Below are 17,233 nucleotides of genomic sequence, written 5' to 3'. Positions count from 1 at the left end.
TGTTAGGGTGGGACAAATCATCCTCCAGAGGATCCACCTCGACACTGACTACAGAGAAAGACCAGAAGATTAACAAAGAACAGATGCCTAACATTTAAATCTCTTAAGGTTTTTATGGAGTGAAAAACAACCTGACATACTTCTGAAGCTTTTAGTCATAATTAGGAAAGTTGAGCTCCTCAGATGACTAATCGAAGTTTCAGCACTAATAGTTGTTCTGTACTGTAGCCCACTGCTACTTTCTTGGACACAAGAAGTAGTTCAAAGGGCCCAAGCCTCTTTCCTGTGAACAAAATAAAACAGTCCCACCCTTGTCCAAAAACATAGCTTTTCTGGAAGGGAAATCATGAACAGCAAACCAGTTCTAGCAGGACACAGGAAATAAGCCCAGAGTGGAAGGCACAGAAATTTCCTCCTGGGACAAAAGGAAATGTTGGAGATGAGAACATGCCAGTACCCAAGAGCATTGCTTGGCTCTGGCTAGTAGGAGGTAAGCCACTAAAGCATGGAACATTGGATGTCCATGGGAACCAAAATGTGGAAAAAAGGAAAAAGCAAACATGGTTTGGGCTGTCTTCAACTTAGCCTTGCCCTTGGACACCCATCAGCCTGAAAAAAGACAGACCTTTGGAGTATGTGAGCTGTTCCTGGCAGCCTGGGGAGTGGTGGCACTGCCAGCACACATACAGTGAGTAGGGCACACGCCAATCAGGGGTGCTTTCACCTGTGGCCCCCTGTGCAAGACAGCAACTGTGAGCAAAATAGTGGTCTACAGGATGAAGAGTAGCAGAAAAATATCTGTAGGGGTGCTGAAGAGGGCCAGTAGGGTTTTCAGGTACTCCTTCCTAGACAGACCAGGACTTCAGCTAAAAAAGTCTTTCAGAAAGACATCCCCATGATGACAGCTCAGATCTGCCCTTTCCAGATGTCCTTAATTTTCTTGACATACTTGCTATTTAACTGGTAACATGTTGCTGGAGAAGAAAGATTAAAATGCGACCACCTGGAGGTTTGGCTTTCTCTTTTCCCAGTGGATGTACTTTAGCAGAGAAATTCCAGCTATTGCTGGCCAGGTCACTCCTTCCCTGCTCCTAGAGATACTGAGTTCCTCCTAACATTCCTTTGGTCTCTGTGGAGTGCTTAACATGTGTATGGCAAATAGTCCCAGTAGGGTGGATATGCATTAGCAGGCTTTTCTGTATACCTCAGATATGTTACAAGCACAAATTTATTATGGCATTTATTTTTAGCAGGAGTATGGAAATTGCCTACAGGATTGCCAATTCCTTCGGCCCTCCAGTACTTCAACCCCAGAGTCTCCTGGCACTTAACCATCTTTCCTAAAAGATTCTGGCTTCATTCATCTATTCCCTTTACTTCAGAAGAGGGGAACTTAATATACTGATGCCACTCCCTACCTCAGCACTCTGGCTGCAGAACAGATATTCTGAGCAGCCACTACTGCTAAGCTGCTTCAGGATTCCCACTAACCAAAATTATATTTAGTATCCATACCTGCAAGGAAGGATAACGCCAACAAAATAGAAGGGATAATGATAGATGAGGAAGAACTGGTTGCAGTTATGTTGAAAAATTACAGAGAAAAGTATTGATTATGAAGAAGTGATAAAAATAATCCCTTAAACCAATCTGTTGTTTTCAGAGAAACTCTTAGAGCACTAGTCATGTATACTGTATAATAAGAGCCTACTCCATAATATGATGAAAACAATTTCCACAAACTTTTCAGAATGACTCACGCTGGCTTCCTAGACTAAATAAATACCTTTCAACTTGACAGCTGACGCAATATGAAGTTGAGTGCTTCCTTCCACTTTTGTCACACTCAGATCCCAGAAAGAAAACATTATAATAGTGAAGAGCAAATTCTCAATTCGGGAAACAGTAGGCCTGCACTCAAATAAATGGCAATGCTGCCATGCTCTGCTGGTGTCACTGGATTTGCCACATCCAAATTTAAGTCTTTTATTGTGTGACATATAAAGGCAGATATTCTCACAGCAGTGATGAATTACAAGTTACACATCATCTACAGTAACCTTTTCTGCCAACATTACTGCCTTTGATATAATACAAAAAATGGACAGTCGTGTAGGTAAACACAACAGGGATTAGTATATTTCTCTTTTCTTTCACTGAAGTGGTGACAGCTGGAGCAAGCAGGAAAGCTTGGGAAGACCAGTGTCTACCCCACTTTGTCCTGGTCTGTTGAGCTAAGCTGGCTCAGAGAGAGGAATTTAGGAAGCTGCATCCTCATCAGGGGCACAGGAGGCGGTGGTGGAGCCTGTGCTGCCATGGCCTGCACCACAAAGCCAGCTTTCTTCTCCGGCAGCGTGACTCAGAGCTATTCCAGGACAGTGTGCCTACACACGGGCTGTGGTCTCGCTGCTGCGCCCTGCCAGGAGCCCGAAGGAAGAATTAACAAACCACGGGAACCCTGCAGCACAGACTGAACCGCACCTGGACAGATGCGGCTGGTAATTAGCAATGCACATTTCTCCTTTCTGTTGCACTAGACAGGCTGAACTGACACTGAATTACTCTTGCTGCCACACTGTTTCACAAATCAAATTAATTTCTCTCAGAGTTAGCATAACTTGATTTAAAGACTATAAAGATACTTGCAGAATCTAAATTTCCATTAAAAGTCACTGGGAATTTTGGTGCTGATTACCCTGGTATATTTTAAATAGTTTTCAAATGTCAACATCAAATTCTTTACTAATCTCACGGTTATGTTGTTTCTGAAGACGTGTTGATAGGTAGCTATAACTGAAGACTGCCAGCACAGCTAGGCCCACAGTCAATTACTAAAACTTCACCTGTGAAGTTTTAACTACTTCACATTAACTGGACAGACAAAAATGAGCTGACTGTTCCATAAGTCACTCAGTGAAGATGCAATAGAGCAGACAAAATGTTGGAAAACACACAGAATAAGACAGGAATAAGCAGAGAGAAACTAAAAGCATTCCAAAGAAGCATCTGAGTTGTGAATAATCTTTTACTTGAGGTGATTTTGACTGAAATACATAAAAATGTTCAAAACAGAGAGCAAAGAAGTATGACCTGACATAACAGACACATTCAAAGAAATGTCAAGGATGAAGAGTTTCCTTTCCCTAGTAGGTGATGTTAGAATATAAAATCTGAGACTTCGGGACACAAAACTAAAAATTGCAGCTACTTTTTGGACTACTTAAAATAAAAGCATCCTAAGTCTTCCTTATAAGTTAATGACCATTGTAACAGAACAATTTTGCAAGCACCATGGTCATGCCTTGTGTCTTGGCTTCTGTCTCTGGGTCTTGCTCCTCCTTGCAGATCTGGTGTGGGAATACAATCAACTATGGCTTTTCAACAGAAAGCACTTATAATATGTGCTAATTTGGTATGAAGGCTATTCATTACTAGAGAACGTTGCAGAGTCAAACCAGAAAGGACTGGAATCCCTCACATGGAACAGCTGGTCTTTGCTGAAATGAGTTTTTGGTTACACTCGCACTGTGTTCTGGAACAATGAAGAAAAACCCCATTCCCTATTCCCCAGTAGACTGCTTTTCTAAAAATGGCATCTAACAACATCAGATCTACATAAAATCTAGTTAAAGTCAGTGGAAAGACAAAGGGAGTCATTAGAAGCTGGAAAAGGGCAGGAAGCTTCAGCAGGAGACTAAGAAGGGATCACCCTTCAGTCACTCAAAAGGAAATCCCAAATTCTTCCATCTGTGATGAAGGCTTTCTTCACAGGTCACAGACACAAGATGCCAGCATGGCACTGTGGAAAAACCTGAGGATTTTCACTTGGTGCTTTTTTAGTTGGTTTTTCAAACAGAAATATTACCTATAATGTACATGTTATGCAGCATTTAAAAATATTTCTCAGCCCTGATAAAAGCTGTCCCTTACCACCTTCAGTAACACTGAAGTTGAAGGTGTGGGGAGTAGAGGTGGGCCAGGTCCAAGTCCTTCCTAATATCTCACTGCTAGAAACCTGGAAAACTTTTGAAATAAGAACAGACATCAAGATGTATTAATTTATAACAAGAATAACAAAGTAATTTACGACAATGTAAAAAGCCTAATACTTTATTTAGGACTAGAAAAGCAAAATTATGCTGTTCTAGTGTTGCTAACTCTTGTCTGAAACTATTACACAATCTAATTAACATTTTATCCAAGTGTATTAAACTTTCCATTAAGCAAAACAACACCCAAGAACACAGCATGCAGGAGCCTGGATATGCCTTACTGACACTGGTGGCAAAACTCCCAGAGACTTCTAAACAGCAGGACTAGACATGGGTAATTCTGATTTCCTGCTTTCCTCTCTATTTTCATTCCCAAGACAAGGGATTTCTGTTTAGGTATAGCAGTTTTCATGCAGACGGCTACCACTGTGGTTTTTAATTTGTATGAGATGTTTAACAGAACTAACATTAATATTGTTTCCTATAGAAGGAGCCACCCAATATTGGAAATAGGCCAAAATTGTGACAATTAAGCAGTGGAAGTTGAAACAAGCATAAACTTACTGTATGTTAAGCGGAGAAAACTTCATAAATTAATTGGGGCCTGAATTCTCAAAATTGCTTGCAAAGTAAGAGAAGAAAGTAGAAGCAAGGGAGCTGAACTCTTTATTAAGGACAAATTCCCCTACTGTGAGGCAGCCCTATGTAGTCATGTGACAAAACTTAGGACCAGTAAGACTTTTCTGAGAAAAGCAGCAGAAGCAGTACAGGAAGTTTTCACAAAGCTCCAGAGTCATAAAAGGCAAAGAATTAATGAAAGAAACAAACGCATTTAAAGTTTATCCACAAAATTGGTTCACTTGGACAAAATCCACAAATTGGATTCACTTTCAAAGGTTTGTGAAAAAATGATGGGGACAAAGAAATAGCTATATCCATAGCCCATGCTGAACTCCTGTCTATTTTGAATAGCTGCCCTTTCATTCAGAGGCAGAAAGAGTACAACCAGAGGAAAAATTGAACACTGACATAAAGTCAAACATAGTTTTGATAAAAGTCTGTCCATTAAAGTAGTTAATAATCTACCAAAGTATTAGCTTGCTATATGCTGCTGTCACCCAGAGATGTCACAGTATTAAGGGTGCTGATAATAATATGCACTTTTGGACTTGGCATTCTGTCTCTCATCACTGGGTACATAAAGGCTTAATAAGCATGGTGTACTTTGGATTTCTACAATGCATACAACACAGCAATGAAAGACCAACAGTCCACTTCAATAATTTTTTTTTGCACTTCTCCAGAATGCAGTAGTTTAAAATGTTTCTTTGGAAAACATCTATTTTTAATGCATCAAAAAAAGCCAGCTTCCTACCTCCCACTTCCAGCTACTATTTCTTCTCTGAATCATTCTCTCTAATGATTCCTCCTCTTTCACATGCAAGAAGACTAGGTGGGCAGAGTGACAGCTGAAGTTCCTTGATGAGAAAGCAGTGTGGTAAATAAGGGTGGAGCAAAGCAAAATGCATAGAAAAGGCTTGGAGATATTGTTTTGTTGGTTTTTGTGGGTTTTTTAACTGCTATATAAAACACTAACCAAAAAAATATGTGATCTGAATTACAAGAATATGAATTCATGAAAAGAGAGAAAAAACCTTCTCAAAGAAAAATTTTAAGAATTTTTATACTGCCTTGGAAATAAGAAGGCTATGATCTTGCGGAAAATTCAGAAAAGAGAAATAAGGCTTAGTGATTCCAGAGTTAAGACTAATATGTTCACTTCTGTAAATGATCAAGTTAAGGCCATGATACTTCTGTGTTAGATTTTAACTGTGGAGTGATTTTCTGTTTAGATGAGCATGAAGCTAAAGAGAATAAGAAGTACTTAAAAATAAGGGAAATACTAGAATGCCTAAGACTGCAGGAGACTTATACTTGAGTATTCAAAATGAAGAAATAAGAAAATATTTGGGCAACATTTCACAGAAATAATTTACAGGAACATTAAATTAACAGTAACTGCATGAAATCACACTGTGAGAAAGTTACATACAAGAATTCAGCCACAACATTTCAGGGAATCACCTAGGCAGTCAGGAATTACCATTACTTCCATCAGGTATTTATAATTTCTAACCTCCAAACTGTTAATTTTTTTATACTCTCAAGTGTTACTTTAGCATCTTGTAGCATTTCCTAAGAATCCTAACCAGGAAAAATCCAAGGAAAGTCTAACAAAGAATCCTGACAACAATTATCCAGAAGCAGTAGGAGAAAAGGTTTGCTTTATAGATCTTCAGAAACTCAACAGATTTCTTCCCCACAAAATTCAGAAACAGATGTGTGAACCTCAGAGAAGTAAGGAACTGGTGACTAAACCCAGGAACACACAAGACCACTGAGAAGGTGATCCTTTTTTGGTTTCAGAAGGGAGGCATGTACAAGCATAGATATATAAGCAGAAAACCTAAGACCTAAAGATGCTTCAACCATTTTTTCTCAAATGTTTCTTCTGTTAGAGGTAGATGATGCATGAAAATGTATTCAAGATGTGAAAGCTATATGGAAAAAAGGCACAAAATAATTAGTATGTACATATAGAGTGTGCAAAAAGTGTAATTCTTTCTTAATCATGTATCATGTAGCTCACTTAATTTTTAAATTATCCTTGCATTACCCCATCTGGATTTCTAGGTTGAGCAAGGTCTTGACTCGTTGTTTTTGTTTTGTTTTGTTTTCTAAGAAAACATTCACAGCATGTCACTCCTGATTATTTGGAGAGCATTAAAACTTGCTGTGACATGACCAGCATTTGTATAAAATTATTCAGAATGATGAAAAAAATGCCATTTGACCTTGATACAAATCGCACCGGAGCCCACAAGAAGACTAGCTTCTCATTAACAAGGCCTCCCTTGAAAAATGACATATTATGAATGTGTAATTCCATTGCCTCTGAAATAACATATAATGAACAAAAGAAATAGAGATGGGATTACTTCTCCATAAGAGTAATACATTATGAGAAGTAATTTAGTGGCATATTCACTGTATGTCAAAAAGGGATGGAAAGGAAATGGAAGGGAAAGGAAAATTACTAAAATAGTTCCTGCCTTTTCAACCTTTTTTTTTTTGAGTAAACTAGGCAGAAGGAAAAAAACCCAGAGGGCAGGATGGTGGGAAGGTGAGACAAGAAGAAATCAGGTGTAGAGCTCAGCTGCTAGACTCATAAAAAGATACAGGAATAAGGATGGGGAAAACTTTACGTTCCTCAGCAGCCTTGGATTGTTGGTAAGACCTGAGGTGTGGTCTCCACTTGAAAAGCCTTGCTGGCACAACCATATCATTTAGAAGTGTGAAAAAAAATCCTACCCACATCACTACACCCTACTGTAAATGTAGGTCAAGCAGCAAAATAGCCTGTTCAGAGACTGTGCTTACAGTGTCCCAGTTGAAAGGTTTTGCCTATAAAAGCTGTCTTTCTGCTGTGGCTGTGTGGGAAGGAGATACTACTTTGTACAGATCTTTTCATGTCTAGGCAAACTCTTGAAAACTGGAAGCACCACTAACTACTTCCTGATGGAAAATTGGGAATATTGGGCTATCGCTGATATTAAAAAGTCCAACTTTTACTGACATTATCATGGCAGTTTGTTGGGGAGGATGAAACGGGAAAACGTTATAAACATGACTGCCTGGCAAAAGATTTTGAGAACATGGAAACTACAAGCGAGATTGAAATGAAAGCCATCTTAGAGATACCAAACCTTAGTTACTAAATAACGAGAAAACAATAGAATGGCCAGCTGAAAGTAATCCCTTCTTGATTAAACAATTCCCTCTGCTTACAGACAGGTCCAAGGGTCAAGAGAAGACCTTGCTAGCTTGGCAGAAGGGGTCCAAAGAGTATTTTTTAGGGTTTAAAGTGTAACAGAGTATGGTAATGTAATGATTCTTATAGGCTGTATGTAAATGCTATAGGATTTTTATCTTGTGTTAGATTGGTTAGTGGAAATCAGAATATTTAACACAGAAGAAGATTTATTGTATTGTAATGGGAACCTCGCTCTCTGAGCTCTTTCTCTGACCATGCTCTTACCTCTTTCTCTTACCCCTTGCTCCACACCCTCTTACTGCCCTGTTCTGAGCTGTGGCTGGCAGCTCCAAGTAGAGCCCTTTCACCCACGCCCTTTGAAATAAGCCACAAGTTCCAAGACCTGGCTTTAGAGATCTCTCTGTCTATCCCGACCATCCTGCCCACCGTTGCTCCTACAGCAGTTCTCAGGAGTCAGCAGTTAAAAGTCTTTTCTTAACGGGACTTCTGCCTACACTGCAAACAGATATATCCCATACCCACTTATTGCCCCATCCTCACAAGACTAATTACGTTTTGGTTTCCTCTCCTTAATTTGGTCCTAAGATTTCCTCCCTACCCAGACATCCCGTAGAAATCAGCCTGCTGCTTTCAAAGAAGCCTGTGGAGGCCAGATTTTCAGGGGGGGGGCAACCCATCTAACTTTCTCTGGCTGCCTTTGAGGTTGTTCCAACTCCAGCGTCTCCAAGCCCAGCAGAAGTCAGGAAATGAGAGCATACGGTAAATAGTTTAACTCACACTCGTTTAGCTTTCAATTCTAGCATGATTTCTCAGTGTTTTCCATCTAGTAAGATGTCTATTAACTCAAGAGTGTCTGGCTCAAGAGAACAAATGCAGAGACAGGGGACAGATATCAGTGTACCAAAGCTTGTTGCTAAAGAAAGCTGGGTGTGCTGTACAACTTAACTATCATGTATCTATTCAGTTTTGTGACAGGTGAAACCTGAGCTCTGAGAAAATGATCTGTTAGGGTTTAAAGCTCAATAGATTTAAACCAAAACAAACATGATAACCAGTATTAAGTTTCCAAGAACATTCAGAACACTGAGATTGCCAGCAGTCATGTATTTACAGACTTGCAGCATATGTCAAATAATAGGCAATGAATCCAATAATGGACAATAAAGCCTGTTGTAAAGTTGCTTGCAATAGCAGCTGTTGCCTCTATTGAGAAAATGTCTTTCAAAATATTACCTTTTAATACTTCTTTTTTGTCTTGCTCCCTCTCTTATAGAGTCAGGGTGGATGCTATGAAAGAAACAGACATTAATTAGGGTGGATTAATTCTCCAAAGGAACACAGCATAAATATCTTCCTCCTTAATTTACCTGATATTGACCACATACACAGTGTAATTCCAGTTCTGGAAAGTACGGTTCAGCTGAAAAACAGGAAGACATTGATCACATGAATGGCGAGATGTTAATGGGGTTCTTTGTTGCTTAAAGCAGTGTTAGAATTTCACCCTTCTACCCCTTGAGAAATCCCCTCCAGTTTTGCAAAGCAAAGGAAACACTCACTTTTCAGTGAGTTGATTGTTGTACAACTGGTAGTGAGAGATGTGGCTTTTTTGTGGACAGAAGGAAATCTGTATAAGGTCATGACAGAGTGAATAGGTGAGTGCATAGGATCCTAACCTTTTCCTTTTCTCCCTCTCTTCCACATCTTAAATTCTCAGATACACTTTGGATAGAATAGATTTACTGAAAAAGCTACCGGCTAAATTTTCATCTGAAAATCTTCAAACTTACAATGATCTTCTTTTCAGACCTTCGTACTCTTAATTCTGAGTGCTCAACAGCTGCTCAGTTTTCACCCAAGAGACACCTTTGCATACTCTGCTAGGGCCAAGTGACACCTTTCTAATTTCTTTGGCTCAGGCACCCATGTACTTTGCCTGGGTACTGCTGCTAAGGGAACAACCTTGGCAGGTGTGGATGACTGCAATTCTGTTTTGTAGATTACTATATATATATATTCTGGTTTATGGATTCCTTAGCTTCTGATAGCTGAAATTGCCAGGTTTATTAAATGAAAAATAAAGAATAATTGCCATATTTCATGACATCATATTTTCACGTAAGTAGTTGGTATAAAGGTTTTATGAATTGTGTGAGTGGGACTATGTGAATTGTCAAAAAGGATGGAGAATATCTTTATTCAGAAAAATAAGAAGAACTTTTAGAGGCAAAAACTTCAAGAATCCCTCACCCAGAGAGGAGCTGATGTCTGCTAAAACGGGCTGAAAAACCAAGGACTACTAGAAACCTCAGCAACTGATCTATGGCAGAAACCTTTTGAAGTAGTGAACGTTAGGATAAATTGGAAAAGTTTATTGCCTCACACAAATCCACAGTGCCTGGTGTTTCTATGATTCCTGCCACAATATAGCTTCAAAACCATATTAGCACTTGGACAGAAAGTTTTTGTCCTTTGTATAGTGATGTTGGAACTCAGATGTGTACCTCTTTTGGTGGACAATTCTGATTTCTCCATACTTTCTAAAATCTCATCCACTATCTACATTTCTTAAGAAGCTACCTAGTATAGTGCAGACTTTCCAAATTTCAGCCATAGTGCTGAAGAGCCCCAGCTAGACCTGAATTTATTAAATTTATTACTGCACTAATCAATAAAAGAAATATATTTAGAAAACATCTCTGAAGAGTTTTTTGGTAGTCTCTTTTTTTTTTATTTTTTTTTTTAAACTGATAACAGTGATGGGCCAGATTCATATTTGTAATCACACAGGAAAGAAAATTTAGCTTACCCATTCTGCAACGACATCATGTACTTTCGACGCCGAGTTGGGGTTGGAACTAGAGACAACTATAGATATCCTGTAGAATAGCCCACCTGTCCGTTAAAAACAGCATTATAAAGTTAGAAACTGAGCAAATTTAGCTTTTTAATAATGACACTTCAGCTTAATGATTAATATAAAAAATTGTGCTGAACCCCAGATACAAGGCCACCTCAGGCTTTTAAAGTCTGAAATAAATAAATGCAGGTTTGGGCACATTCTCACTAGTCCTGTTGATTTTGACAAGAATTCTCCCCCCCCTACATATTTTCAGAGGCATTTGAAATGTGACATAGAAACTCACAGTCAACATACATCTAAATAGTATTTTACATATGCCTCTAATGTGGTGTGTAAAATCAAGATCATGACAGTGTCAGAAATTAAAAAAAACATTATAATTAATGAAGTCTGTAAAGACAGATAAATTCTGCTCCTAGGTATATTGTTATAATATTGCTATATGTTCCAGAATTGAACCACTGCAGATTAGAGTTTAAATATTTTGAGGGCAAATAAAGCTCATCAATTAAAATTAGCAAGGTAACTGAGGACAGAATTAGGTGTGAGAAGGGATATAGAGCTCTTGTTTCCAAAGTACAGTCTTGCTCTCAGGCCTGGCAAGGGCCAGACAGTAGAAGAACCCATATTAGCTTTACAAAACTGGAAGCTGAACAAACCATCTTTCAGTCACAAAATGTGTAACACTTGGCTTGGTGCAATTTTATATTCAGAAAAATGTTTTGAAATGGCACTGGGTAAATATAAATTCTCGTTAAGCTCATGAGTGGGTAGGCAGCATTACAAGATTTCACATCTAATAAATAACATCAATTCATTTCATAGTTATGCTCTGTGTTAAAAGTCTACACTTTCCACAAGTCTATTTTTTTTCATTAGGCTACTAAACATTTTGCAAGCTCTAGTTGGGTAAAATTTCCCAGCATGTGGGGGAGGTTTAAGAACTTCTAGATCAATTCACTTGCATGTATGTACATTTGTGGCATTGCTTGGTTTTGGGCTGTTACCAAGGTTGTGGGTCTTGGTCACGGACACATGCATTTATATAATCTTATGTAAATCTTACAGAGACACTACATAGAACAGAGTAGGACATGACAATAATTATACAGAAATCTTTTTTTGTCTCTGATTGGAAAGGAACTGCTCTATCTTTCAGAATCTAAGTAAAAGACCTTTTATTCTAAATGGAGCATATATCATAATTTTACAACTTCATAGATAATTATTGTACAAGAGCTTGAAATAAAGGCATTTGGAAAAAAAACTGAAGTCAGTGTTTTCCAATTTAAGTGTGTACGCATTGGTTACGATTTAAGAAATGGTGGGAGTATCCTTTTTTCTTTACAATATGGAATTAATTGTATTAATATTGAGATTGGAACAAAAATTCCTTTATGATACAGCACTAAAGAGGATGTTTTACTAGATACCTTCTTTGGTAAGTTATGATTAAATTTTTGACATGAGCACAATGACCTTCATTTTGATTTACTGTCTTTTTTACCTCTCCTGAGGAGGTACATAAATTTGGTGCACAGTTTAATCTGAAGATGTATTTTAGTTTATTATTACTGTGATAGTTTCAAATTTAAATATACATATATATATATACATATATATATTATATATGTATATATACATATATATATATATATATATATATATATGTAAAAACTTAAGTGTTTGGATACAGAAATTTGGATTTTGGGCAAATTGAAAACACTTGCAAGACCTGGATGTCCTTTATATGTATATATCTGTGTATAAGCACATATTCAATTTTAAATCTATAATGCACCTTTTATATGTGCCATACACACATACGGAAAATATGCATTTTATATATAGTCTCACAAACTCATATATAATTACGTATCTAATTATAATTTTGCTTAGATAATTACGTATAGGGACAAAATCACCTTAATACAGGAATATGCAAAGTATTTTAAAATTCATACAGAGTAACTACAAACTAGGCAATAGCTTCAAGATCTCCATCAGATGGTGACCCAAAGCATGATTTAATGAGGGGGGAAAAAAAAGAACAAGAACTAATCTGCATTAAAAAAAAACTCTCAGGAGACTGCAGTGACAGATAGTAAAAACTCAAACTTATTTATCCCTCTTCAAATTAAACAGTTGAAAGCCCATCTCAAAATATTGGGAGAAAAAAAAAAAAAAAAGGAGTACAAATTGTTGAAAAGTAGCCAAAGAAAATTTGAAAAATAAGAGAGGAAAAAATACCCTGGAAAACCATGCTCGCTACATCCACTACCAACTACAAAAATATAATGGTCAATCAAAAGTGATTATTTAAAAAAATTCTGTTAGGAAAATTATCCAAACATTTAGTTTTGAAAAATCTTTTATTTATAATAAATTGGCATCAAATGATATAAAATATAAGGAAATCAGTATTAGCCTCACAGTCTCATGAGAGCTGTCTTAGAGAAGTACACCAGTGTTAGAAATCACACATTAATGACATTTACTATCAGTAAGATGTTACGAATTCCCTTCTACTATAATTATAATATTATTCCAGAACATCTTCATATGCTGAATGGTCCTATATCTAAAGATGAAAGACAGCTACTTCTACATTCAGTCTACAAACTGAATATCTAATAGATAAGATGATCTGGGGTTTTTTCTACATCTAACTTAATGGTTTGACATACTGTAATGGAACTCAGGTTGACACAGGCAGCCCAGCTCAGTGAAGGAGTCACACGAACAAGGCAAAAGGACTGCAGCAGAGCTAAAGAGTGGTTCCAGTGGTGGGTAAGAGGTGCTGTTTTGGCTTGTCCCAGATGGTAAATTGGCCAAGGAATAAACATGGGCTGAAACTGATGACTCATGGTATGTCACAGAAGAAAGGGATGCTTGGATCTGCATGAGAGAGTGATGGATGTCTGCTGCAGATGTTGTCAGACTGCCTGTCAAGATGGCCTCTTTGTGCTGAATAAAAACTCTGCTAGAAAAATCATCTGAAGATGACAAAGGTACCACATCATTCATTACTGCAGTTCTTGATGACTCCAGAACAGAAGAATGATTTACAAAATGTCCATAATCAGCATTTTCAAAATCCAAGGCATTAGCAGTAATGAGAGAAATTGCTTGTCTGTTCCTGCTAAAGGATCCATACACCTCCCCTTCTGAATTCCATTCAGAAAGCCTAGGTACGTTTGTTGATGTCAGAACAGCAAAATCCCTTATATCTTTATTATTGTCAATGGCTTCTTGTTCTATGGCCCAGAGAGAGTACCTTGGACTGTCCACTTGATTTTCAGTGGAATTTTGTCCTAGAACAGTTAGATAATTTCTTGGTGTTTCTGTCGTTGGCAAGTTTAACTCTTCTAAATCCCACTGAGGGAGGAGGCTTGGAGAAATTGTATCGAGATGGTTCTGAAAACTTTGTGGGAGTGGAGGTGTGGAATAGCTGTAAGGAGGTATACTGTCTCTGAATTTGGAGTCTGAATGAAGAAGTTGCCTAAATTCCAAAGACACTGGAAGAAAGTCAGAACTCATTGAACTGATGCTTTTAAAAAAAATACCTGTGTCTTTTTGTATTTTAGTTCCTGGTTTATCAATGGCATTTGTTATAGCATCATTCTCCAGAAGACTTTGAGACTGCAGTGTTCTGTGTGCTCTTGCGCTGTTTATCAAACTCTTAACTATGCAAGTAACCTGAGCCCCAGGTGAACTCATCAAGAAAGGAGCTTGGCTATCCCCTGAACTAGAAGGCCGAGTGCCTGAATGTGTTAGGACAGAAACAGGCTGATGTCTATTGTTTAGGAAGGTCATGTTCGTTTGATAATTTACTATATCAGTTTGAATTTCCATTTGGAAACTATCTGTGGAGTTTTCAAGTACCTGATCAAAATGACTTACCTGTGTCCATATGGAGGATTGAATGTAAGGTGCTTCCAGGGAAGGGGAAGGAAAATCATAATAAAATTCACTGTTGGAAGTCACAGTTAGGTTTGCAAAGTTTATTGTTGACTGCAATTGGGATATTGACCTGCCATCACTTTCTGAAATCCTCTTTGAAATGCCTGGAATAAATGAACTAAAGATTTGTGTTTCCAAAGTTGATAAATGACTAGAAAAAATAATTTCTTCAGCTCTGTGACCTAAAAATCTAATAGCAGATGTTTGTTCAGAGATACTGTCAGACTTAGCATATAAACTAAAGGACAGTAATCTCTCTGTTGGGGAAGAAAGTAGTTTATTAAATGAGAGCCAGAAATTTTCTGATGGTTCCCCAGAAAACACTCGAGATGCTTCTTTCAAATGATGGGAAAGAGTCCAGAAACTTGCTCTTAAAGTGGGGGAAATATCTACATATTTTGTTGGAAAATACAAGTAATCTGAGTTCCAGGAGTCAGCAACTGGATTCATGTTCTCTGGCTCTAATATGGAAAAAGCTGGCTCTTCATTTTCATTACTACCATGAAATGCATCCAAATTGTTCTCCAGTGCTGCATTTCTGAGGGTCTCACTTGGATTTTGAAAGTATAATGAATACTGTAAATAATGAGACCAATAATTACTACTAGATATAAATATGCTGTCACTTTTCAAATATGTGTCAGTCAACAGCTGTTGATAAACAGGCAGGGTTGTTACAACATGCTTAAATGCTGAGCTTGTCCAGCCTGGTTCTTCCAGAAGTGCTGAAAATGTTAATAGTTCTCTACTGTGTCCTTGGACTGGATTTATCAGTTGGCTGTCATACATAGATTTTGTGTATGTTTTTTTCATGTTCTGAAAAAAACTTGTGGGCTTTGCATGTAGGATCTCCACAGAGGTTAAATTTGTAATTCCTCCTGAGTGATGTTCCTTAATGTGCATAGATGTCCTAAACTGAAATGCACTGTTTCCTGCTAGTGTAGAAAACGTTTTCCTGTCAGCATTGCCTTCTATCATTTCCAGGTAAAAATTTTCACGTGCCAACTCTAGCAAATCTAACCTACTTTTTTGCAATGGTGGTTTCTCATCTGTAGGTGATACAGACAAGTTAGAAAGAAAATGATGTCTGTCTTCCTGAAAGTCAGAGGTGATATGATGATGAAATACAGGCTCATTCCACCAGCTCACAGGCTCCAAGACATTGCTTGTGTGCATGAAATTGTTTGTGTTGCTGCTGGAGGATGAAATCCACAGAGTTTCTTTTCTGTGTTCGTAAGCAGTGCTGCTGCTGCTAACGGGAGAGCGGAACACTGGCTTGGAGTCAGAATGACTGAGCCTGCTTGCCAAAGTCCTTGCTAGTTCTGCATTAGAACTTCTGCTGTGAAGAAGAGGAACTGCTGCATTCACAGGCAGCTCTGTAACTGCATCTGCTGCACCAGAAGTACCATGGAAAGGACTTCCAGAATAATTCAAAATATTTTCATTTGGCAACTGGTTCATTACAGTATTATTTAGGGTGATGTTTTCTGTAAAAGCAGACAAGGTTTTGCTGCCAGTCTCCTCAGAAGAAGATGGTGTGGACAAAGTTGGAAGGAACAAGCTGTAGGCGTTTTTTCTCTGTGGGTTATCGTCTGCTGGATTTTTACTGAAACGCAGAGGCCTTTGCTTCACTGGCCAAATAATTGGGGTTGAGATAATTCCTATTGTTTTGATCCCTTCTATCTTAGATTCTTGCTGCCAGTGGGGTCGTGAATGGGAAAATTCAGGTGAATTTCTCTTCCTTCTGATGATAACTGTAGCAGGAAGTCTGAATTCCTGCAGGTCTGTGTGTAGCAAGCCACATAGTTAATGGATTAAAGAAAACATATGAAATTTAACTCTCTGTTCTTGGCTGTCTGTCCTTGGTCTAAAAATCAACTTACCAAGAGTGGAAAATGATGCCCATCAGCTGAGGGAAAGTTTAACTTGCTTCTACCATAACTGAACTTGGCTTATTTTCATAGTCTTTCTGCTTTTTCTTGGGCCTTTCAAATCTAGAGAAAGGACTTAATTGTCCAATTTTTATTCATACTAATATTAATAAGATTTAGTTAATTCTATCATTAAAAAAATCAGAGTTAACAGCTCATGGTGAACATTTGTAAGTGGCTCCACAAAAAGGAAGCAAACACTACTTGGAAGAAATTTTCAATATTTTCTTCTTACTTCTACAGCTTATTAAAACCAAACAGTCATGATTCAGATAAATTCTTTTATATTTTGTACTGTACTGACTGATTGCCAGTGTACAATAAATGATCTGCCAAGAGAAAAAATATTTCAAGAGTTTTAAATCCTACAGTAACAACTGATGGATTGGGGGAAAAAAACACCCAACCATAAAAAGCGACCTAAAAACCAAACCACAAACCCCACCCAGATTCTAATTTATTTCTGTGGAGTACACTGAAAAAATAAATCTTAAAAAAATATACATTTAAGCCTGTGATGAAAACTGGCAAAATCTATCTCTGTGTTTTACAACCAACTCTAACAAACTACTAAATATTTTAGCAGCACTTCACAAAATGATCCTCAGTCTTTAGGAGACAGTGATATCACAGAATTTGAGAAAGCCTC

At 37.8% G+C, this 17,233-nt stretch overlaps 1 protein-coding gene across 5 annotated transcripts in view; it reads right to left on the bottom strand.

Moving 5' to 3' along the window:
- The window catches only part of ADGRG6 (adhesion G protein-coupled receptor G6), a 108,249-nt gene that overhangs the window by 36,259 nt on the left and 54,757 nt on the right, over window positions 1–17,233 (bottom strand). For all 5 annotated transcript variants that reach the window (XM_033056022.2, XM_033056023.2, XM_033056018.2 and 2 more), the window contains exons 6-8: window positions 10,637–10,722; window positions 9,195–9,247; window positions 9,061–9,114 (exon numbers count right to left, since the gene is read on the bottom strand). In XM_033056022.2, coding sequence (XP_032911913.1) covers window positions 9,061–9,114; window positions 9,195–9,247; window positions 10,637–10,722 — 193 coding nt within the window. The remainder of the gene's footprint in view (window positions 1–9,060; window positions 9,115–9,194; window positions 9,248–10,636; window positions 10,723–17,233) is intronic.

Source organism: Catharus ustulatus, chromosome 3 (assembly GCF_009819885.2).
Source record: "Catharus ustulatus isolate bCatUst1 chromosome 3, bCatUst1.pri.v2, whole genome shotgun sequence".
NCBI lineage: Eukaryota > Metazoa > Chordata > Aves > Passeriformes > Turdidae > Catharus > Catharus ustulatus.
The sequence above is the reverse complement of the archived record's forward strand: the minus strand, read 5'-3'. Positions and strand labels throughout refer to the sequence as shown.